General features: G+C 51.9%; 2 protein-coding genes across 7 annotated transcripts in view; one reads left to right on the forward strand and one right to left on the reverse strand.

The window, feature by feature from the left end:
- The window catches only part of WDR24 (WD repeat domain 24), a 249,235-nt gene that overhangs the window by 134,893 nt on the left and 89,687 nt on the right, over positions 1–24,655 (forward strand). The gene's annotated exons all lie outside the window — the stretch shown is intronic.
- The window catches only part of RAB11FIP3 (RAB11 family interacting protein 3), an 80,901-nt gene that overhangs the window by 9,497 nt on the left and 46,749 nt on the right, over positions 1–24,655 (reverse strand). For 4 of the 6 annotated variants that reach the window (XM_068206505.1, XM_068206510.1, XM_068206508.1 and 1 more), the window contains 6 exons: positions 18,234–18,421; positions 12,752–12,925; positions 8,001–8,135; positions 4,985–5,020; positions 2,418–2,511; positions 866–969 (listed from right to left, as the gene is read on the reverse strand). In XM_068206505.1, the coding sequence (XP_068062606.1) occupies positions 866–969; positions 2,418–2,511; positions 4,985–5,020; positions 8,001–8,135; positions 12,752–12,925; positions 18,234–18,421 (731 nt within the window). Of the gene's footprint in view, positions 1–865; positions 970–2,417; positions 2,512–4,984; positions 5,021–8,000; positions 8,136–12,751; positions 12,926–18,233; positions 18,422–23,118; positions 23,277–24,655 lie in introns of those variants that run through there. The other 2 variants (XM_068206511.1, XM_068206507.1) reach the window with 2 other exon arrangements.

Raw genomic sequence — 24,655 nt, forward strand, 5'->3', positions numbered from 1 at the left:
AGTGAAAACATTTCCCTCACTCCCAAGTTTATCAGGGCTCAGGGAAACCTTTATTTGAGTGGCTCAGTTCCCTGACACGACTGTTACTTAACAGAATTACAGCCCTATAGATAAACTGTGCTGGGTTTATCTGCCCAAGGTAAAGATATGCTGGGAGAGAGGAGCCTGGCAGATTAGCACACACAGGGATTACATCATGTGGGATCCAAAGGGCTGCACCCTGGCCAGGATCCAGCAGGAGGCAAGCCTTGGAGCTCCAGAGGCCACTTGGAAGGGGCATGTGGGGCAGGAAAAGATAGTAAATACAAATATAAATATAAATAATATAAACATATTTTTAAAAGCCAAGACCCAGCGTTCCAGAGACCTTTTGGGAGGGACACATGGAGCAGAGAAGCACATGAAAAAAACCAAACCAAAAGACAAACAACAACAATAACAACAAAAACCCATCCTGAGTGGGAAGGGAGCCACAAGGATCATGGATTCCAACTCCCAGCCCTGCACAGACACCCCAACAATCCCACCCTGTGCATCCCTGAGATCATTGTCCAAACGCTCCTGGAGCTCTGGCAGCCTCGAGGTTGTGCCCATTCCCTGGGGAGACTGGGCAGAGCTCAGGTCCCTCTGGGGGTGGAACCCTTCCCTGATCACCACCCTGACCTTCCCTGACACAGCTCCAGCAATTAAAAGCCCAGTCCTGGAGCTCCAGAGAACTTAAGCCCATAAAATATAAAATGTCCACGTCACTGAGTCCTGTTCTCAGCTGGGATGGAGTAAACATCCGTGGTAAGGGCTGTGGTTTGGATTTGGGAAGGGAGCTGAAGCACGAGGAGGGGGAAAGGCCCCCAGGTGAGGCTCTCACCTGTGCACCAGCTGCAGGTTCTCCTGCCGGAGGCGGCTGTGCTGCTCCCCGTTGGCAGCCGTGTCCTTCTCCAGCTCCGTCACCCGCTTCTCCAGGAACACCACCTGCCAGCAGGGACACAGATCAGCCTCTGGGCAGCCTCAGACCCAGAACAGCCCCCACAGCATCCCGAAACAAGCAGAGTTCCCACTGGAACTGGGCAGTCATGCCTTGAGTTAAAGCATCCCTTTAAAACATCCTTTTCCACCCGGTTTCGCAGGTTTTGATGGCTCCCATGTACCAGTCTGGGATCAAACACTTCACTCTTTCCTTTCCTCAATCCCTTCCTGATGACATCCTAAAAGGAGTCTAGAGGGAAAGATCCTGGTGGATCTCCAGAGCTCCATGTGCAGCCCTGAGGCTGGATAACTCCCCACTGCCTGGAACAGGATGGAAACCCTGAATTTACAGATGGAGGGATCAGTGCCAGCTGGTGGGGAAGGACCAGAGGTGAGGATTTTCTCCCCGTACCTGTACAGCGTTTATTCCAGCTGCATTTGCATTTGATTCATTCAAATTCCACATAAAACAATACTGGGGAAGAAGAAATGAGGAGCATGTCTGGAAAAGCCAAACCATGGCTCTGGGAGAAGGGCAGGAGACATGGGAGTATTAAAAAGGCTGTGCAGACAAACAAGGCCTTTCCCAGCAGTGCCCTTTCCATCAAAGGTTTCCCAAATCAAATGCCTTAAGGAACCCAACTATTTTATTTAACTTCCAGCCTTGGAAAAGTGTTGATTTTTATTTATTTTTTAAAGGTCTTCCCTGCATTATAATTATTTCCAAGTGTAGCCACACATACACATTTCTCTTTCACACACAGCTCCCCAGGACATTCATATTCCAGAGATAAAAAGCCATTTCCAAGGAGTTTCAGGACTTCAATAGACATCTACACAATCTTAGCTTCTTTCCCATAGCTTCTTCTCCCTGTTTTTTAACTAGGGATACTCAAACAAAATCTTTTCTGTGCTCCCATCTTATCCTACAACTCCTTTCTTGTAAAACCCCAGGAAAACTCATCAGCACCAGCACAAAATCAACTCTACCCTGACAGCACGAGCTGAGTGTGCCAAGAAGAGGAAGTTCCCATTTCACATTGGGTGGATTGCCTCAGAAAAGCAGAACCTGAGAACATCTTCTTGTGTGAAGGAGAAGTGAGAATGCTGCCTGTGAACAGCCCATTCCTCCTCCCAGCACTCTGGGGGAAGCCACTGCCCCCGGAGAAGATCCAGTGTCACCTCCTGGCCTTGCACAGCACCTGGAGTGCTCCTCTCCTCCTCCATCCCCTCCATGGGGAGAGCTCCCCATGTCCCATCAGCAGAGAGAGGAGCTTCAGGCTGATCCTGCCTGGAACACTGGAGCACTGCAAGGCACTGAATCCTGCAGGGTAACACAGACTTTACCCTATAACCCTTTCCTCTCAACATCTCAGAAAAGCTCAGCGGCACCAGCACAAAAGCAGCTGGACCCTGATGGCCCAGGCCGAGGGCAGAAGGGAAGGAGGCCTCACCTTGTCCGTGATGTCCTCGTCGGTGCACTCCAGGTTGTCCCGGTAGGATTCCTCCATCACCCCCACGGCCAGCGAGCTCGTCTGGTGCAGCTGCCTGAAACAGAGACAAACCACCCCGACCCACAGCAGCACCGGCATCAGCCCCAGCACCGGCACCATGGTGACACCAGGCGACAGCGGCTGGCGCGGCCGCCACCTCCCGCCCTCCTCAGCCTTTGCCACAGGGACCTGTCAGCACTGCTCCTTGCAGTGCTGGACGTCCCCTCACCATGGAGCTCTCCCGGGAAATCCAGCGCTCCAACGTGGACACGCTCTCGGGACTTCACACCGGGATCACTGCTCTTTGGAATGGGAAGAGATAAGAGCTCCCTCTTCCCACTTTCTTTCTTTAGCCCAGTCCCAAGGCTGTGGATTATCCAGCAAAGGCCAGAGTACTCCCAGTGCTGATAAGGCTGGGAAGAAGTGAGGGTGTAAGGGGAGGGAGAGGGGCAAACCCCCCTGAGACTGCTGTGATCCCTCCAGCCCAGGTGAGCTAATCGTTAACGAGGCCTCGTGACAGCGGTGTCCCCAGCTTTGTGACAAGCTAAAGGACACCCTGGGGAGGGGCTGCTCAGGCCTGCACCCTCGGAATGGCTGTGGATCTGCCCTGGAGAGGGGGGGTGTTCCAGCCCTGGAACCCCAGGCAGAAGGAGAACACTCTGCTCTCCTGCTTTGAGCAGGGGACAGATGACAAAACCACAGAGGTCTCTTTAAACCTCAGTTTTTTTCCCAGGAATTTGTACCATTGGCTCTTGAATTCCACCCACTACAGTGTGTTCATGCCAGGACTCACTAAGCACAATTGGCATTTACCAAGAGACCACAGCCTGATTTTGCATCCTCACCCTCAGTTTATATTTAGATTTTAAAGTCTCAGGCACATTTGTCATTTAAATTGTGCCAAGCACAACAGGGCTTAAGCAGCTGAGATTACTTGGCACGAGCAGAGCCCGGATAAGAAAAATGAGGAAAGAGCCCTTACCAAAATAAAATCAATTTTCTAAAAGCAAATGTTTTGGGATTATTCACTAATTACAGTATCTGCAGCAAAGGATTTGCTTTGGGCTGAGCTTAAGGATCTGGCTCAGCAAAACACTCTTATCTCCCTCCTTATCACAAACCAAACCTGACTGCTCTTGAATTAACTAATATTTATGCAAGCCCACACATCCCTGCCTCAGAAAAGCAAAGGGCCAGGAGAGCTCAATCCCCTGTAAGACAGGGCATCTCCGTTCCCAAAAGTTTAACTCAAATCCTGCCAAAATTATCTGTGCCAGTCACAGGACAAAAACGAGTCCTAAAACAGGAAACCTGGGGACAGGCTGCTCCCCTCAGCCCTCCTTCCTGCCAGTGTTTTTAACAAAGCTCGAGAAAGTAAGATGAGTGGAAGTAGGAAATGTAATATCAAGGATCTGCTTCCTTTCCAGGAGGGGAACGGTGCCAGGGGAGATTGCTGAGTGCAGGAAAAATGGAGAAGGGAAAGGTGTGAGAGCACAGTGGGAGGAAGAGGTGCAGGGAAGCTGCTTGGGTCAGCACAGGGAGCAGACTGAGTGTCAGGAACAGGAACATTCCCAAACTGAGCTGCCTGTTCCTCCACAGTGTCCCTGTCCTGCTGGGAATCCAGCAAGGAGAAATCCAACAAGTGCAGAGGGAAATCTCCCTCCTGAGCGTGGCAGCGGCAGAACAGCGAGGTAAGAGTCAGTTTAGCCTTAAAATCAAGATGGCACGGGAACAGGAGGGATGGGGGAGCTGGGAGAGGAAAGGTGAGCACCAGGTGACACTGAGAGAGGAGGGAAGGACCCTCTGCTCCAGAGATCCACAGCAAACTGCCTGGATATATCCAATATATCCAATATCTCTGTGCAGTCAGGGGTCACAATGCCCACATGGAAAAGGTGACTGACATCACACAAGGTGGTCATGCAGGACAGAAGCAGCACAGCATTAAACCTGGGCTTAAACCAGGGTTAAACCATTAAACCAGAGTTACCTGCAGCCCACCCAGTGCTCCAGAGCCCCTGACCCCTGAGCAGGGGGAGCTGCTTCCACAAAGCCAAGTGTTGAAGGTGACATGGAGTGAAGTAAAACAGGACCAAGAGCTGTCTGAGGCAGCTGGAATTTTTGGGGTGCTGGAGAATCCCTCCAGGTGGGGGTACTGACTGGTCTGGTCCTGCAGAACTCTACAAACATGGTGATACTGAGAGGGATTCCAGATTGGGACATATCCCAGAGGGATATGTCTTTCTAGAGACTCCTTCCCTCCTCCATGTGCCCCCTGCTATGGCACTGGCAGGACAGAGCATGAGGAAAAGCCCCCCAATTTTTTCCTGGAAGGAATCAGCCTCCGGCTGTGTGCATGAGTGAGAAACCCCCATTCCAGAAAAAAGATATTGGAATTAAACCAAATTTTCCCCAGCACTAAGGAATAAGTCCAGAAATACAACTCTCCAAGCTTATTTTGAGTTTTCCTTCCATGGAGCTGGCAGCTCGCACGGATCAAACAAACAACAACAGAAGTATGAGCTTACCTTGCCACCTTCTTGCTGGAAAGTCTTTTATTGGGGCTGCAAAATGAAGAAAAAACAGGAAAGAGTTAGAAAAGCTGACAGTGGAGAGCCAGGCAAACAGGAAACTGCATGGACTCCGGGGCACATCCTCTGCTCTGGCAGGGAGCCCTTGGCATGCACCCCCAAACCCCTGGAAAGGGCAGGAGAGGGGCCACTCCCGTGTTGAACAACAAGGACTAACAAAGCACATGGAATAATGCTGGAGAAGAGCTCACTGCCCCCTGCCACGCTCTGCTCTCCTGCTGATCCCTGCCTGAAAACCGATCCCCAAGGAAAGAGCTAAGAATAGCAGGGAGGCTGGGGGGGCTCCAGCCCGGTGCTGTTGGCAGACTGAGCCACATGTCCTGCACCCCAGGGCACCCCAGGCCTCCCCTGCCACCCCCAGAGCTCCTCTGGACTGAGGACCAACGGCACATCCATCCTTCTGCCACGATCCCACTGGATCATGATCCCAAATGATTCAGCCATGACCCCACTGGACCAATCCATCCTTCTGCCCTTCCACAGCCACCATCCCACTCTTGGGCTCTGGATCACCAGGGAAATGCTGCCTGCTCCTGGCTCAGAGGCTTCAGGAGCTGCTGGTGGTGTCCCTGTCTGGATTTTGAGCAGGGCACTGTTGCAGTAGCTGTGGAGGAGGACGAGATCTCTCTCCTTCTCACGGATAACTGATGGGGATCACTCCTTGGATCCATGTCTGAGCCAGCTGCCACCATACCACAGCGGTCAGGGATCAGTGTCACCACAGGACGAGCAGCCAAGGGCAGTGTCACCGTGTCCCACCTACAGGGGACAGGCTGCAGGCTCTCCCTGCTGAGAAAAATAAGCCTTTTCCAGAACCAGCTCCTTGCTGAGATGCTCCTTCCAGTCTTCTAGTCCTGACTGGTGCTGGGGAAGCGCACAGGGCTTGGATCTCACTCCTCATCTTCCACCCATGCTGGTGTCACAAGATGCCACCGGGCCACACCAAATCCTCACTCAGCAATGGCAGCAGGAACAGCTTCAATCCAAGAAGCAGCAACTGCATTCCCTGGTGCTTAGCTCAGTTTTAGGAAAAAATAACAAGAAAATCATCTGGAAGTCCATTCCTGCCTGGATCTGCAACACGAGTTCTTCGAAGGAGGGATTAAAAATAGCTGAGGACAATTTGCTTTGTAAAGCAACCCCCAAACCTGACTGGGGGCTGTTGTCAGGGTGACCAGCCCTCGGGTCAAAGAGCATCCTCAAATCCCAGATTTCCAGGGAGCACAAGAGCTGCTGCTGGCTGGGCTTCAAGGCTGCTCGGCGCCCAAGGGGACGAGGTCAGGCCCTGGTGTTTGCCAGGAATTGTAAGGAATGGCCCCAGCACTGGGGGGAAAATATTTTCCTCTGGAAAAAGCTCCCAGGGAAGTGACGGCACCTGCAGTGTCCAAAGGCTGAGACACCAGCAAGGGCACTGGAACAAAACAGAGGCACAAACCACTTCATTCCAAGCTCCTGGAGGAGTCTTCCCTGCTTTCCCAAGCTGTGGGCTCAGGAAGCAGCACCCCAATGCTGAGAGCAAGCTCCCCAGTTCATTCCAAAGATAAAACACCGTCTATGTGCCCGCAGTTTTTACAAGTGAAGCTGTTCTGGGGTGCTCTGGGCTTCATCCCAGCTGCCAGAATCCCCTGGAGGAGGTGCCTTCAGGCTTGTCCCAGACTTTGGACCAGTTCCTGCTGCTCCAGGACTTGTCCCCTGCTCTGAGGGCCTCATGTCTGTGGTGATACAGGGAGGAGCAGTAGGTCCTGCATGTCCCACACGCTGCACGGGACACCTCCCTTCCACAGCACACAAAGAGGGGGCACTGCTCCTTCCAGAAAGGCCCTTGGAACATATTCTCAGTAAATTTGTACTGGGAAAACCCTGAACACAGATGGAGGAATTGCACCGACTCACAGGGCACCTACTCACTGTCACCATGAGCATGGGACAGAGAAGCTCCACAGGAAATCTCACCCATCACAGAAGGCTCTGAGGTGTTAGTTCAGCTTTGCAAGCAGATGTGGTGGAGAAAACCTGAAATGGAGTGGGGCTTCCAGGGAAAACCAGTGTTCTCCTTAATACCTGCATAACCTGAGACCCATCATTGACCATCAAGGCCTCCAACAGCAAGGACAACTATTTAGCCAAGAAAAGTAAAGGGAGAGATCTTTTTTTTCATTAAAAAGAATGAAACTCAAGCTCCTATTTGTTTTCCAGTTCTCCTCCCATAGACCAGGAGAGCTCCCAGATCACACTGTCCCTGCAAAGGACAGACAGAGACCAAGAACACGACAAAAATCAGGAATAGCCACAACAGCCATGAGAAGAAAGATTTATCACCAATGACACCATCCTTCCACCCAGAGGGCTGCAATCAGTTCTGAATGAACAAATCATCAGGCAGAAATCCATCTCCACTTGTCAGAAAACACATCCAGCTGCTGCCTGGGAGGCCTCCAAAATGCCATGCAAAACCTCCTAATGTTCCTGGTGTCGGTCACATCTCCCCAGCCCATGGTGACACCGGGGTGGGCAGGCTGTGGGTGAAGCTGGGTGAGACAAGATTTTACAGCCCCCAAGCCCCGTGGAGCAGGCTGATGCCTTCAGGTTGTTCCTGCAGCAGAAGGATGGGCTGTCCCTGCCCTTCCACACCACTCCCAGTCCTTCCTTGGTGACAGAAATACTGTACACGGCCAGCTCGTGGCTCCCATGGAACCCACCATGCACAGGCATGCAAAGGGCAGGGAATGCTCTCCTTGTCTGCCAGCCCCCTGCCTGCATTAAAGGCACCTCCTGTTCACCCTCCACGAGCTCCCCACCACCTCGAGCACCTGCAGAGGCTCCCGTGGCCGGGTGAAACTCATCCCCTCCCCACCAGCATGGAGGGAGGGAAAAGCTGTGCCAGACAAGGAGAGCCTTCCCAGCCAGAACACCCTTCCCAGGCTGGGATGGCCACGCACACGAGCCCGGTTACCTATTCATTTCAAGATCATTCAGGCGAGCAGAAAGATCCTCGAGGCGGTTGATTTGTTTGTGGCACTGGCTACAGTAAAACTCAAAAGCTTCATCTGCGAGAATGCTGTGCAGTTTCACAGCGAGTGGATTGGTGCTAGAGAGATCACAAGGGTCATGTCAGCAGCACAGAACGCACAGGGAGCAGCTGCAGCCGTGGCTTCCACAAGCTGAGGGTACCTCAAGGTAGGGGAACTTTTGGTGGGAGGTATGAAATTTGAATTAAAAACTCAGGGCTGGTTGGATTGCCTCCCACTCTGATTTTCAAAGTCAAATTAAAGCCAATGTGGGGTTGCTTATAATAATATATAGGTAATTTCTAATTTGGAATAGTTTATAACAATATGTAGCTAATTGATAATTTGTAATTGCTCAATAGAATTTATATAGTTGATAATTAGAAACACTTCCGTCACTCTCCTTCCAGAGACTCCCTGCAGCTGAGCTTGGCCCACATTTCCAAACCCCCGAGCCAATCTCAATCCCCAAGAGCCCAGGGCAGGTGAGGTAAGTGCTTCCCACAAACCTACACCACTGCAAAGTTTATTTTCCAACAGGATTTTCCAGGCAATCAGTCTCAGGAGGCTCCTGGTTTGTCTCAGTAAGTGCAGAATGAACTTGCACACTGCAGGACTGGGTGCTGTGAGCCAGGGCTGAATCTAAGGGGGGTTTAGGCCGGATTTTAGGCAAAGGTTCTTCCCTCAGAGGGTGCTGGGCACTGCCCAGGCTCCCCAGGGAATGGGCACAGCCCCGAGGCTGCCAGAGCTCCAGGAGTGCCTGGACAATGATCTCAGGGATGCCCAGGGTGGGATTGCTGGGGTGTCTGTGCAGGGCCTGGAGCTGGGCTGGATGATCCTGGTGGGTCTATTCCCACTCAGGACATTGTGGGATTCATAATCCTTTGGTCAGTATCCCATTTTCCAGTGGGATGCTTTAAAAGTAGAGCAGAGCTGTGCTGCTGCAGACCCAGCTTAGTTATGCACAGTGTCAGATTTTCACTGCAAACAGCTTTTAAGCCAAGATGAAATGGACAGGTGCAGTTTAAGCCCTCTCTCCTCCAAAGCACAGCCCAGAGGAGCCAAGCAACAGTGCTGTGTTCCTGCAGGAAATGCCATTTGGGAAGGGCCATGGGGGTCTCTAGGACTTTTAACAGCTTGGGAAGCTGGGAGACACTTCCTCATGATTTGGGCAGGACAGAGGGGATTCTCAACAGCAAATGGTTTGTGTTCATTTGAGGCCAGACTCCACAAATCCTTCCTGTAAGAAAATGTGCTTCTGGAAGCCACGGATGTGAATCAAAGAAAGGTTAAATAGTGAAAAACCCAAGCAGTTTGATAAGAGAGACAGGTAAAGGTGTGAGCAAACACAAGCAAGATAAACCCAAAAAGCATCAGGAAGGGGCAGTGAATCCTGGGATACACAAACACACCATTAACTCCTGGCCCAGGCATCCCAAGGGTGCCCCGGCTCAGCCCCCAGCCCAGGAGTCTGTGCTGTCTGTACAGTATTTCCCAGCCCCCTCAGACAGGCTGGACACCAGCAAATGCCAAATTATCACCTCTTCCCATTCCTGGAAAAAAATAATTCAATTGAAAACCATTCCCCTGTTGCTGATGTCGGCGAACCCAATGGGAAGAATGATGATGTCTGACTTATTTCAGAAGGCTGAATGATTTATTATAATTATGCTATGATACATTAATATACTGTATAAAAGAGGATACTAAAAACTACATGCTACTCTCTCTAACCATCATATCTCACTCCCTCACCACTCGTGACCCTGTTCTCCAGAGCCCAGACACAGGTGGATCCAATTGGCCATCAGGCCCAAACAATCCACCGTGATCCAACCAGGCATTCGCTCCAGGTAAACAATTCTCCAAACACATTCCACAAGAGAAAAACAAGGAGCAGAAATACAAATTGTCTTCTCTTTCACTTCTCTCTGTGCACCTTTATTAAAATCCTGAGAGAGAGAGAGAAATGTGCTTACCACATTCCCCCTACACCTCAGGGCAGGTCTGACCTTCTCCCAGCAGCAGACAGGACAGTGGCTCAGGGTTTGTGCAGAGAAGAGGTGACAGCAGCTGTGTGGCACCTGGGGAAGGGATGTCCCTTTTCTGGGTGCTCTTGGGTGCATTCCCTTCCCAGGTGGTGCAGCCTGGGCCAGGTGGGAACCCAAATTTAACCAGCATTAGTCAAAATGAGAAGAGAAGTGTGGAGGAGACGCCCCAGGCCAGCCTGGCAGCTCCTGGGGTGTGTACAAATCCTCCTGGCCTCCGGCTGCCCTGGCTCCCTGCCTGTGGAGTGGGTGAGAGCTCAGCCCTGGGCTGTCCCCACCCACCCCAGGATCCTGATGGGTCCCCTCCAGCTCAGCAGATTCTATGATTCTACAATACAGAGCCTCCCTGGGCTTCCCTCCATCTCCTGGAGCAACATTTGTCTTTCACAGGTCCTTGGTGCTTCCTGGAGGGTGGGATGGGGACAAGGAGCTTTTCCCTTTATTTCCCACTGAGAGCTGCAAAGAGGCTTTTCCTACTGGATGGATATGCAAGGAAAGACTCAAGAGGAGGGATCACAAACAAGAATACAAGGACTGGGCAGGGAAGCACTGCACCCCACGGTGTTCCCTGAAGGCTCTTGGGGTTTATGTTCATCTTCTGGAGTTGTGGCAGGAGAACTTCTAGAAATTATTCCCATTTAGAGACTCCTGTAGCATAGAAAGGGTCTGTGGTGATGTGGCCCTTTAGAAGCGATGCTGTTCTTTGTATTCAAAATACAGCCAAAAAACCCATTCAGCCTGAACCAGGGACAGCCTGTGTCCCCTCAGGTGTGTTCAAACACACTGGGGCTGCTCAGGCACAGAATGATTTGGGTGGGAAAGGACATTAGAGCTTATCCCACCCCACCCCCTGCCATGGGCAGGGACACCTTCCACTGTCCCAGGCTGCTCCAAGCCCTGTCCAACCTGACCTTGGACACTGCCAGGGATCCAGGGGCAGCCACAGCTGCTCTGGGCACCCTGTGCCAGGGCCTGCCCACCCTCCCAGGGAACAATTCCTTCCCAATATTCCATCCATCCCTGCCCTCTGGCAGTGGGAAGCCATTCTCTGTGTCCCGTCCCTTCCTATCTAAAGTCAGAAGAGCTGCACAGACTCAGGGAATGTTTAGGGCAGGACTTCACACACACAGCAAGGGGAGGCTAGACCTGAGAGGCATGAGGAAATCCTTCGGCTCCAACAGCCCCACATTCCTGACTCCAGAGGTTTTGCAGGGTTTATCTCCAGCCTCCCTCCCCAGCAAGCCCCAGCAGAGTGTCTCCAGCACAAACCACCACAACCTGTGTGGCCACGTGCCCAGCGAGCCCCTCCCAGCAGAGGGAAGATGGGATAAGGTGTGGATCAGATCCAGAGACAGAGCAGAGGAGAGATGGTGCCCTGGCAGAGCAAGATTGGAACACTGGGAGCGTGGGCAAACTGGGAGCTCTGGCCTGATGTTAAAGAAAAAGTTCAAGTGATTGAAAAGCTCCTTTAACTGGGTATTTTCTTGCCAGGAGCCTTCTGGATGAGGCTGGCAGCTCATCCTCAAGGAAAAACGAACACCAAGGCTGGGTTTTAATCAGAGTTCTTCCTGTGCCACAGCACCAGCACAGCCAGCCCTACATTCCTGCACGGAGCAAGCCAAGGACAAGCACGGATCAGAGACTGTGAGGGGTTCCCAGTGCTGGAGCACTGGTTTCCTAAAGGAAAAGGTTAGGAATTCTTTACAGCAACTCTCCTGTTTGCCATTAACACCTCCAACATTGCTGCTGCACCAGCCAAAAAGAAATGAGCCCTGACCTGCTCTTCCCTGCCATCCCTGTGCAACCAGAATTGTCCAAACTCTGTGAAGGGGTTTGGGAAGCTGGGAGAAAATGGGAAGACAGGGGAAAAAAAAGAAGTTTTCAGAAGTTTACACGGCTGCTGAAAGGGACAAATGTGTCATTCCAAAGAGAAAGAAGTGTATTTTTGTCTTTAGTAGTAGCTGGCAGGAAACATTTCTGCCCTGTGCAGAGATGTGCTTCCAGTGGAGGAACACATTCCCATGTTACCTGTCATCCCAGACACTTTGTGGGCTGCAGCACTGGATGATATTCCAACTTTTACTAATTTTCTTTAGAAAGTATTGATGGGGTGTGTACCACCATACCAGCTCCTCAGCCCACCCTGCTCTGGCTGGAAAATGGACTTTTTCCTGGTTTCAGACCCTAAAGCACGGAGGAAATAAATGCTACAGCCTGCTTCCTGCTCTAGATATCCCTAGAGAAGGAATGCTACTGCAGCTCGTGCAAATCCAACCAAACACTGCATCAAAGCCCAAAATAATAAAAAAGAAAAAAACCATTAGAGTCATCCTGCAGGATCAGGGGTAAAGCTGCAGGTGGTTTTCTCTCCTGGAAGGTTCAGTGAGGAGCCACATCTCTAACAGGAGTGGGAATGTGACACTGGAAAAGCAGACAGGTCTTCCACCTCCTGCTGGGTGTCATAGGATGGGCACTGACCAGGGAAAGGAAACACCGAGGGGAGGAATTCCTCTTCCACTTCCAAGCCCATTATCCCGTTGGATCCAGACTCTGCCAGGCCCCCTAGCTGGCAAATCCCGAGGAAACCCTTGTCTCACAGAGCAGAGTGAAGGCACTCCTGGTGAAGCAGCACCAGGGCCAGGCATTACCTGGGAGAGAGGAAGGAGGAGCTGCCAAAGCTGCTTTCCCCATTACACAAAGGGTCCGGGAACAGGTCGGCCTCGTTCCCCTCCCCGTAATCCTCGAAATGCTCCTCCCCGCTGATGACGGTGACGATGGAGTGGCTGAGCTCGGAGCCCAGGGCCAGCTCGTGGGGATGGGATCTGTGGGAACAGACAGGCAGATGTTAGAGGAGGGGTCGCTGCAGCCTTCCCATTGCATCCAGGACATCCTCTTTCCAGAGTGTTGGGTTTGTGTGGACAGCACTTGGTACGGGAGTGGTGGATCCTGTGAGAAGCTGCTGGAAGCCTCCTCCATGTCCAGCAGAGTCCATCCCTGGTGGCTCCAAGGTGGACCTGCTGCTGGCTGAGGTTGGGTCCACCAGGAATGGCGGTGGCACCTGTGGGATAACAGATTTGAGAGGGAAAACACAAAAAAGGGATGAGGCAGTGAACTGAGAGCAGAGAAGAGTGGGGTGAGAACACTGGAGAGGAACAGCTCTGCAGGGCAGGGCAGGAGAGGGGCAAGAGCTGCTCCGGGCACCAGAGCTGAGATTGCCCTGAGATTCCTGGGGGGAAGCCCATGGGGAGGCAGCTGTGTTCCAGCAGCCCACGGAGGGCAGAGAGGTGCACAGATGCACCTGCAGCCCCTGCAGGAGCCCAGGCCTGGAGCAGGGGGTGCCTGAGAGGGGCTGTGAGACCGTGGGAAGCTGTGCTGGGACAGGGTCCTGGCAGGGATCCATGGAGCCCACGCTGGAGCAGGGTCCTGGATGGATCTGTGACCTGTGGGGGACCCAGGCTGTGCCTGAAGGAGTGACCCCACGGCAGAGTGACACACGGGGCAGCAGTTCCTGGAGAACCCACGGGATGGACTCAGGGTGGAGAGGTTCATGGAGAGCTGGCTCCTGTGCAAGGGAGCGCACACTGGGGCAGAGGGAGAACTCTGACTCCTCTTCCTGAGCAGTGGCTGGAACAATGTGTGATGAACTGACCACAACCCCCACTCCCATCTCCTTGTGCCACTGGGGAAGGAGGGGGAACTGGGAAGGAGAGATGATGATTTTTTTAAGGGGTAAATGATTTTTTAAGTTCTGATTTTACTTCTCATTATCCTGCTCCGATTTTGTCAGTAATAAATTCAATTTATATCCCCAACTCGAATCTGTTTTGCCCGTGATGGTACTTGATGAGTGATTTCTCCCTGTCCTTATCTCAACTCATGAACCTTTTGTTGTATTTTCTTTTCCTGTCCATCTTTGGAGGGCAAGGATGGAGCAGCTTTGGTGAGTTCCTGGTGTCCAGCCAGGGTCAACCCACCCCACCAAGTGAGTGATGTGTCCCATTTTGGCAGTGCAGGACAGGACAGAAAAAGCCCATGGGAAGTTTATGGTGATTTTTTCCCCCAATAAACCAAGTTTTTCCACTGTCAGCTGCAACACAGGATTTGGGGACACTCAGACTTGCTGGACAGTGCCCAGGGTTGGTGACAAGCCCTTGCTCGACTAAAATACCAATTTCTGTGATTGGCATGGCAGAGAAAGAGCTGGGCATGTCCCAGCCCCATCCGAAATGCTGTGAGTTCCACGGCAGCCCGTGCCAGGCTCACACTTGCTTGTTGCTGCCTAATCCTCTCAAGGCTTTAACCCCATAACCCCAGGGGATTGGTGTTGGGGAAAGGAGGGTTCAGGCAGCTGGGACAGACCCCCAGCAAGACAAAGGAGCCCTTTCCCTGCTCCATCTGGGAAAACACTGTGTGTGACAATCCTGGAGTGGGGAATGCTGCTCCATGTGTTTTTAACACCAGAGCCAGAAGGCTGCAGCATGTTAAGCCTGAACAGCACGTTAAGCCTGAACACACCCAGCACAGCTCCTGGGATGTCCCTTGCTCCTGAGGGGACGCAGCTCAGCACAGAGTCATTGTCCCTGGAAGAGTCTTTCCATTGCATGGAGACATAAAATCCTGGAATGGTTTGGGTTGGAAGGACTTTAAAGCCCATTTCATTCCACCCCCTGCCATGTGCAGGGACACATTCCACTACCCCAGGGTGCTCCAAGCCCTGTCCAACCTGGCCTCGGATATTTCCAGGGATCCAGGGGCAGCCAAAGCTTCTCTGGGCACCCTGTTCCAGGGCCTCCCCACCAAGCCAAGCCCCCTTTCCTGCCCAGGACTATGAAGTTTTCAAATTAAGATGGAGAAAAGGCAGGAGGGATTTGCAACAACTGGGCTGTGAAGGTGGCCACAGGGCTGTGAGCTACAGCTCTGTGCTTTGAGGGGTTTAACAACACTCTGCTCTCCAAAATTCTACACTGAAAATCATCATAATACTGCCTTATTACAGAAATTGGTATTGGCTCTGCCCTTATCTCCGTGCACTGGCTAGGAGAGGGAAATGGGGTATGAGCAGATTGCTGGACTAAACCAGAAAGAAAAAAAGATTACACATAAGCCATTTATGACAAAAAACCTGCTCCATCTGAAGGATTTGCCCTTATCCTGCTAATAAAAACATGTCTACCCTCCAGATCTCTATTTAACCACAAATAAATCCAGCCCAGTTTGTGGGCATCTGCAGATACTCCTCCTGCCCTCGAGAAGCACCAATATTCCACAGTGGGATCCACTGGAACCCATCCATTCCTGTGGTGAATCAGACCCTTACCAAAAGCAGTGGAAATCTCTCCAGGAATAGAAGCCAGGGGGTGGAGTTGTTAATTCAAAAGGAAAACCCAAGCCCAGACCTCTAAATTTGGGGTTGTGGTTTGATAAGCACTGTACAGATGCAGATCTGATCAGGCATCTGGAAACCCTCAACCTGGGTGCTTTGGGCAGTAAATTGTATTTCCTATTCCCACCTTGAGGCTTAGGCAGTTTCAGGATCCAGAGTCCAACTAATCTTCGCTACGCACAGCCTAAACAAGCTTTAAGCTCAAACCATTTCAGGTATGAGAGCTCCTGAGAAGTGATGCTGAAGCTCTGATTCAGCCCAGCAGCTGCACTGGGGAGACTGCACTCCCTGGCTGTCCCTGGGCACAGAGGTGTCCTCCTGTGTGAGGTCTGATGGTACCAAAACCAGCCCTCAGCACTCCCACAGGTTCCCATTTCAAATCTTTCAAATCTATAAATCAAATTAAGTTTTTGGCTCCCTGGAATTTGCACACATTTAACAATCTGGGAAAAGGCCCCACTGTGCTTGGACAGAGCACCCAAAGGACATCCCACCTTCTGAAGCCCACAGCTAGGTAACAGGGAATCACAGAATGGTTTGAGTTGAAAGGACCTTAAAGCTCAACCCATTCCAACCCCTGCCATGGCAGGGACACCTTCCACTGTCCCAGGCTGCTCCAAGCCCCGTCCAGCCTGGCCTTGGACACTGCCAGGGATCCAGGGGCAGCCACAGCTGCTCTGGGCACCCTGTGCCAGGGCCTGCCCACCCTGCCAGGGAACAATTCCTTCCCAATATCCCATCCATCCCTGCCCTCTGGCAGTGGGAAGCCATTCCCTGTGTCCTGTCCCTCCATGCCTTGTCCCCAGTCCCTCTCCAGCTCTCCTGGAGCCCCTTCAGGCCCTGCAAGGGGCTCTGAGCTCTCTCTGGAGCCTTCTCTTCTCCAGGTGAGCACCCCCAGCTCTCCCAGCCTGGCTCCAGAGCAGAGGGGCTCCAGCCCTTGGGGCATCTCCATGGCTTCCTCTGGACTCTCTCCAACAAGCCCATCCTTCCTGTCCTGCTGACCCCACAGCTGGCAAGCATGGGGAAGAAACTGATCTCCCAAACCCCGTTTCCCCAGGCAGTTCTGTACCTACAGGCAGGTGAATCCGAGGCAGGCTGCCTTCCCCAGCGGGCGGGAGCGCACGCAGGCTGCCATGACCCTGCAGGGGCCCTGTGCTGCTGGCAGGGAGCTCACAGCTGATTATCTCCCAATTTAACTGTCACTGAGCTGGCCCGCTGTGGCGAGAAGAGCCCAGCTGGATAATCCCATTTCTGCTCTAATCCACAGCACCCTTTCAGCCCCGGGGCACGGCGCTGCTCGCTGCCTCTCCGATGTCCCCAGATGGGATTTTGGGGTGGGAGGGAAGCTTGGAGCTCCCAAAAAGCATTGGAGCTGTAAGCGCTCCCTGGAGCACCAACCCTGGGCCTTGAGTTTTGGGACAAACCTCATCCTCTGTGTTACAGAACTTAAGCAAAGATGATTCCAGAGTTTTCGGTGTAGACTGGTGTTCTTGGGGCACTAATCTGGCACTGGCACAGATTTTCCAGGGAAGCTGTGACTGCCCCAATCCTGGACGTGTCCAGGATGAAACTTGGAGAAACCTGGTCTAGTGGAAGGTGTCCCTGCCTATGGCAGAGAGTGGAATGAGATGAGCTTTAACGTCCCTTTCAACCCAAACCATTCTGTGATTCTGATCCTAAAGGACTTCTTCCCTGCCTTGCTGCCTGCCAGCATCCCAGTTTCACCCCAAACCCCACTCTTCCTCCAAAAATGGGGTGGGCCCACAAGCAGTTTCGCCAGCAGCAGTTCAGACCCGAGGAAGGAGATCTTGGCTCACACTTCTGTGCTCCAGGCAGAGATTTCAAACCAGTTATTACAGGAGGTGGTTGCACATCAAAGGGCACACACGTGTTTTTAGGGAAAACAAAAATAGAATGAGTTCCCCTCCTGACTGGAAAATTATATGTTGTGTTTCTGGCTTAAGTGATAGATTAAAAACTGCAAGTCTTTCAGGTGTTTGGATCACCTGAGAAGTTATTTTAGAGGTTAAAGATGCTAATGAGGGTACAGAAGATCTCCCAAGGCAAGCAACGATTAACTCAAAGAGATTGCCAGGCCGGGCTCCAAACCAGCCTACACAAACCAGCCTAATTATTCTCGTTATTGCTCCAGAAGAGCTATTTTGGTCTTGCACGTCGTTACAAACACAAAGTGATGCCTCAGGTTTTAGCTTTTATATTTTTCAGATTCTGTGCTGCTTTAGTGTGTGGGTCTGGGTTTCATATTAGGGGATACCTACTATCTTCACAGAGTAGGGAGACAAAACAATTCCTTCTCTAGCTGGGGACCAAGGACAAATGATCCAAATCTCAGGCCCAAGAGCATAAACAACATGGACTGAAGAGAGAAAAACAAGGAGGATGGGACTTCATGGGCTAAAGCTGGAATGGGACAATGAACTCCAATGTGCAAATGGAGCAGAACTTACAAAAGTGAGAGACCCTGTGACCAGTCGTGCATTTTGTGACCATTTTGGTTCATCTTGGGTGTAGCCCCGGCTGGGCTCTTTTGCTGCCCAAGGTGGATCCACTGAGGCCTTTTAATAAATCCCTACTTCATTCTTTAACTCCATCTAGTCTCTAGGTTCTAGGTCAGCCTTCACAAGGCATCAGAACAACCCAAGCTCCAGCAAGACAAACTCAGCCCTCTGGATGTGAAACCCTCGGGCTGAGTCTCCCCAGGCCCTGTGTGGGGGTTTGCTCCTCACCCATGCTCCGGCTCCTCGATGGGATCCGTGAATTCCGAGTGCACGGTGGAGTCGATGGCGCTGTCGGTCTCCACCTCGTCGTGCATCTCGTGCTGGACCAGGGTGCTGGTGTCCTCATCCGTGAAGGTCTCGCACTCGCTGTAGGTGCTCTCCGAGCCCATGTAGGCACTGTCAGTCACCTCATTTGCCTGGTTAAAAAATTACACAAGAAGCAAAATGATAAGATCCTACAGCTGCGTGGGTTCGTGGCAGAGCAGGACAAAACGTGGATGAGGGAATTTTCGCTGTGTTGCATTTCTGAGCACAGGAATCCAACCTCTGGAATCACCCCAGGCCCAGGTGCTCTCTGTGGGCACCACGGGGTGCACCTCAACCTTTACAGGGCTTGGGAAGCAGATCACAGAAAGAAGGACTAAATAAGAGTAGGAGGGAGGTTTTGTTGTGAGCCAGGATGGATTTGGCCAGGGCAGGAGGGATTACCCACTGCTGACTCAGCAGATCCCATCACTGCTGCTTTCTCCCACCCCATTCCAAGAGGACATGTTATTATTAATCTGAATTTCATGCAAAAACCACCATTCAAAACTCCCAATTAGCCCTTGGAGCACCTTTTTTTTTTTTTTTGTCCTGTCTGGTAAAACCTTCCATCCCTCAACAGCACATAAACAGTTTCTAAATCTTCATTACAGCTTCTGATTTGCAGGGACTCAAATCTCCACACATCAGCTGAAGCAGCATCTCAGATCCATCACTGAGCAGGCTCTGGGAAAGCAGTAGGGTTTGTGTTTTAAGAGACTGTGATACGAGCAAGGAGAACTGAGTTCTCCAGCTCTGCACCCCAGGCAGGTGATCAGCTTCAGTGCTGCCTGTTTGCTCCCACACATGGGCAGGGACAATCCCTTCTGATCCTGATCTCTTGAGAACCAGGGGAGCAGCAGGAGAACCCCCCCAAAAGCTCTTCTTACCCCTCCCAGTGCCAGCCCCTCTCCTAAGATTTGGGGATTTCCCCAACACGCCTCGGAGCAAATCAAGGAATTTTGGGATTGCCAGTGCTGGTGTTGAGCTCCAGATGATCCCCTGTCACTGGAGGGGTCAGGCAGAGAGGTGGGAGCCCTCCTGCCTGGTCTCCAGGTGAAGATCTGCTCATGGAAAGCCATCTGCTCCACCTGAGGTTCACCTGGTGGGATCCCACGTGCTCAGCTGCCCCTGCAGCACAGCAGCAGAGCAAAACAGCAGCAGTTTGAATGCAGGCATGACTGAAGCAAAACCCTTTTCCTCTGCCAGGGTGTACAGAACAGCTTTCAGGGCTCTTCCCAAAGATTTTGGAGAAAATGACGTTTCTCAAAGCACTGTATTTGTAAAATCATGGAGTGGTTTTGATTGGAAAGGACTTTAAAGCCCATCTCATTCCACTCCCTGACTATTCCACTACACCAGGTTGCTCCAAGCCCCACCCAGCCTGGCCTTGGACACTCCAGGGGCAAAAAGGGATAGAAAGCCTCGAAGGGATGGAGAGAGAGCTGATAATGCCAATTCCCACTCCATGTGGCCACTGGTCTAGCCAAGTGACTCAGTCCAGCCCTGTTTTGCTCTCCCAGCCTCTGTGCCCACCACACTCAGGAGAATGGACACAGCCAGGAGCTCCTCTTGGAAGCCTGGCTCAGCTTCCACCTGCCTTGTGGACACCAGCACCTCCAGGACACCTCCCTGAAGTTAAACACAACGCAAACCTGCCCAGAGCTGGAGTCTGAAGTCAGTGAACTCCACCAGTCTGAAGTTCCAGTGAACTCCACCAGGGCAGAGCCTGTGCCTGTCTTGCAGAGAGAAAAAAAAAGCCTCTAAAGCCTCCACCCACTTAAAAAAGCATAAATCCACCAAAACCACTTACACATCTAAAGCTGGGACTTGCTTAAGTGCTTTACTGGATTTATGCTGCACTTTCTAGAAACACCATTAATGCTCCAGCAGGAGGGACAAGGGGAAGCAGAGGCTTGACCTGCCTTGGCTTGGTCACAGACAGAGAAAGCCCAAGAGGTGACAGCAGCCACCCCCAGCTGCACATTCCCCTCCCTCTTGCCTGTTTGAAAAAGATTTCGTGCCAAATTGCAGTGAGTTTTGCTTGCACACTACAAAATAAAGGCTGCTTTTTAAATACCAACCCCGCCCCCCTCCTTCTCACTGGAAAAGCTTAAATTTAAGCATAGGTTGAAGTATTATAATGAGCAAACTGAAGTATTATAATGAGCACAGAGTAAAGACAACTATTGAAAGAAGCCAAAAAAAACTCCAAACACTCCAATTCACAAGTAATTTGATTAGAAACCCTGCTGTGGTTACTGCTGACCTTCTCAACATGAAGCAAACCAGGAGCTGAACAGTGCCCTTAGTCAGATGCTGGAACAAGAGGACCTTCAAGGTCCCTTCCAACCCAAACTATTCCATGATTCTATGATTTCTCTACCAAAATTGTTCCAAAACACCTTATTGGTGGAAAATACACGTACGGACAGGCTGGATTTGGGAGCAACCCTTTTAGAGTAGGAGAAGCCACCAGCACAGCACATCACCATTGTCCTTCAGCCACACCAAAGATATGCATTGATTTATTACCTAAAAACTGTATTTCTCCTTTGTGATACCAGCCTAGATGAGGTTTCAAAAGCAAGAAAGTCCTATTAAAATTAAACCTGTGTGGACAATGAGTTAAGAAGCAGCTGAAACTGTAAACAAAGTCCTTCTCCTGAGCACAAGCGTGGAGAACTTTGCTGCACATTTCACCACAGAATCAGTAACTAAACCTCAAGAAGAGATGCCAGGAAGAGATAGGCTAACCAAGGGGTTCAGGTATTGCTAAATGCCTGACAGAGCCAAATCTCTGTACCTGGGCAAGTGTGTGGGTACAGAAAGTTCTTATTTATGGCCTCATGAGCAGCTGGTTTGTGCACTGACCCTTCAAACCCCCCTGCCACAGCTCTCCTTCAGCCAGCTTTGCCTTCCTGTGAGCAGAAAGTAAACATTTTTTCCAGTTAAAAAAAAAAGCCAAATACACACTTAAAAAACATCCATGGTCTCAGGACAGCCAGGTTGGGCTACACCCACCCCAGAGGACTTGCCAAGAACATGGGTGCCACGTTCAGAGCGGGGCTGGCATCACCAATATCAGTGCATTTTGATTTTTTATCGAATAAAACACACCCTGAAGTGCTTCAGGCAAACCTCAGACATTAAAACTGGGACTCAGGCACACACAGAGTTCCGAGCTAGAACAGTATCAGGGCTTGACAGAGGCTCCCAATCCCAAATCCAGCTCCTCCAGCAGGTATTCCCCCAGAGCCACACCTGGCTGACAGAACAGAGAGGTATCTCTGTCTGTTCTGGGAAACTCCAGGGATCTGAGAGCCCAGGTGAGCACTCCTGCTTCTAAAAGGAAATAAACGGTGAAATCAACACTGGAATGATGTAATGTGCCCTGATGAGACAGGTGAGGTGCCTTTAGCGGTCTTCTCCAGCAGCAGCTCATCCATCCCAGGCATCTGATGATATATGGAAGTAAAGATTGCCTAATTAGATGTTGTAAAGTGCTATAAAACCATATGGATTTTTAAAAAAGCTGCTGCAGTGTGAGGAGAGGGACTCTTGGGAATCTCCTGCAAGGTCCAGGCAGGGACAGAAGGTTCAGCACAAGCTCTGCCAAGGCGTTGCCTTGGAAAGGGGGGCAAAGTCTGGCTCCCAGGGAGGTTCCTTCCAGGCAGGGCTGTCCTTGGAGCTGTCCTGGCATCCCAAAGCTCTGCTGTCCTTGAACACAAACACTCGGAAGGTTGGGAAGGGAGGTGAGTGACAAGGAAAAGGAAAAACAACTCTGTTTTCCCAGCAGCGTGAGCCTGTTTCTGAAGAATCCAGCCCTGACTGCGCACAGGATGCAGAGGAGATAGATCAGCTACAAAAACCCCCCTCCAAGGACACCCTGTGGCCCAGACAGCGATGACAGTGCCAGGCTGGGAGCCAGGGAGAAGGGACACAGTTGTGCTTACGTCCCACATTAACGCAGCTGGCCCCAAAGCCCTGGAACACCCCAGGGCAGCTCAGCCTCTGGAATGCCACTTTGGGGCCTGCTACCTTTGGGTCCCAATACTGCCCTTTTCCCACACACCCAGGCAACGCCAGCTTTTCAGGGAAGCCAGGGAGCCTCTGCTCAGCCCTGGATGAAGGCAACTTGTACAGCTCAGCACCTGGAGTTTGGGTTGTTACACTCCATCAAGGCTGGGCAAGAGAAACGTGCTGCATCTGTTGGGGCAAATTGAAAACACTCACCCAGCCCAAAAACAAACCCCAAACCAACTCCCAAAACACCACACCTGGCAGGCTGTCCCCAGCACCCCAAAAACCAGCAGGCACTGTCCCTGCTGGTCCAGCTCCCCCAGGGAGAGCCAGGCAGAGGGGAGTGTGAGGTTTGAGGTTGCACCCCAGCCCATGGAATCACAGATTTGTGGAATGGTTTGGGTTAGAAGGGGCATTAAAGTTCTGCCTAGTGCCACCCCCGTCATGGGCAGGGACACCTTCCACTGTCCCAGGCTGCTCCAAGCCCCATCCAGCCTGGCCTTGAGCACTTCCAGGGATCCAGGGGCAGCCACAGCTTCTCTGGACACCCTGTGCCAGGGCCTGCCCACCCTCCCAGGGAACAATTCCTTCCCAATATCCCATCTAAATATCTCCTCTTTTAATCTAAACCATTCCCGTGGAAAAAAAAAAAAAAATCAGGTGGATCTGCCCATATAACAAGTCAGGTGCATTCCCAACCTGCCCCATCCCGGCACCTCCGGAGCCAAGCCCGCTCCCGCTGGAAATCCAATCCCTCCTCACTTCGTGTCAGCTCGCAAAAACCCACCTGTGGAGACATCCTGGCCAGAGCCAGAGCCAGCTCCGGGAGCTGCTTTTGCGAGGCAGGAGGGAAGCAAAGTCCAGGGGAGCCGGGAGGCTTAAGGAGCGAGCTGGAGTCCCAACAGAGCGCCTTTTGTTCCCGAGCTGCCGATAAGGAGCAGCAGCTCCGGCACACTTCCCTGCCGGTGACCGCAGCCTCCTCCCGCCCCCCTGGATTCCAAAATAAAAGCTCCTTTTGGGAGCCCCGCTCGGCCAGCCCCGCTCCAGGTGCTCACACTTCCCAGGAATCCATCCCCCAAAAAAAAGGCTGAATCCGAAGGCGACGTGTCTGGGTTTATCTCGGCCTTCCTAGTGTTTCTGGTGAATAATTAAGCGTTAAGTGACAAATTCCTTCCTTATAGCCACAAATAGAGGGATGAATAAAGCTTGGATTGCTCGCCAGGGGCAGGTCAGAAGCACTTTTGGTGACTCAGAGGGTGGTCTCTGGCAGGCAGTGACAATAGTGACCCCAAAGGAGGTTTACAAACACCCCAATGCCACCCTGCCCGAGCTGTCCCTGCAAACAGGAGCCCATTCCCGTGGGAGAGCTGAGCCATGGGATCTTCCCCTCCCCGTGGCAGCCCTCGGCACACGGAGGCCTCGGCACCGCTCGCACCCACAAGTTCTGAGGTTTCCTCAGGTTTTCTCTTTCCTCTCCGCAGAAACCACACGTACATCAAGCTTCCTCAGCGCTGCCTACCCAGCACAAACACACCGATTTGCTTCCATTACCTTCCCAAAGCCCGTTCTCCCCTTTTCCCCGGGTTATCCTCGCTGTGCTGCGGGCCACATGGCTCCCGAGGCGCAGAGCTCGGAGCAGAGGGCACTGCCCAGCAGCGCTGCCCCGAGTGTCCCGCGTTGTAGATGTTCGTGTGCTTACCACAGCCCCGTACCCTGATGAGCAGCTGACCTCCCGACCGAGCCCGGGCCAGCCCAGATTCCTGCTCCGAGCTCGGCAGGAAGGAGTTATGCTTTAACCCGAGCTCTGCCTGGACCTGCTCCTCCACAGAGTAGGTCACAGCCCTTGTGCTCCTCTGCTTGTGCCTCAGGACCTCGGAGAACATCTGAACTCCCATGACAGCCCAAAATCAGACACCGAAACTAATTAGGAAACGCCAATCCCTGCCCGTTTTACTTCTCAAACTCTTATTGAGACACCTCTGCTTGCACTGCTGCCCCCTCACCTCCCGGCCCTCCGCCATCCCACAGCCCAGTTCCCACGTTCCCAATCTCACACAATCTGCTTGTGGTTCAAGATAAGGCTCCAAGGACTTTGTTTTCCAGACTCCTTCCAGCCTATTTCCTACAGAGCAAACACTTCAAACTCGGATCTTTTCTGACCAGCAGAGAAATTTCTCACCCTAGCCCTGCACTTGGGTCCTGCCTTCAGGGATATCCCTGTCCCCTTTACACTCTCACCCTTCCCTCTACACAGTTTGGAATCTACACAATAAATTAATTTCCTTGGTATTTTCAGGCTTTAAGATATCAAATTCTCACCATGG

Source organism: Anomalospiza imberbis, chromosome 16 (assembly GCF_031753505.1).
Source record: "Anomalospiza imberbis isolate Cuckoo-Finch-1a 21T00152 chromosome 16, ASM3175350v1, whole genome shotgun sequence".
Taxonomy (NCBI): domain Eukaryota; kingdom Metazoa; phylum Chordata; class Aves; order Passeriformes; family Viduidae; genus Anomalospiza; species Anomalospiza imberbis.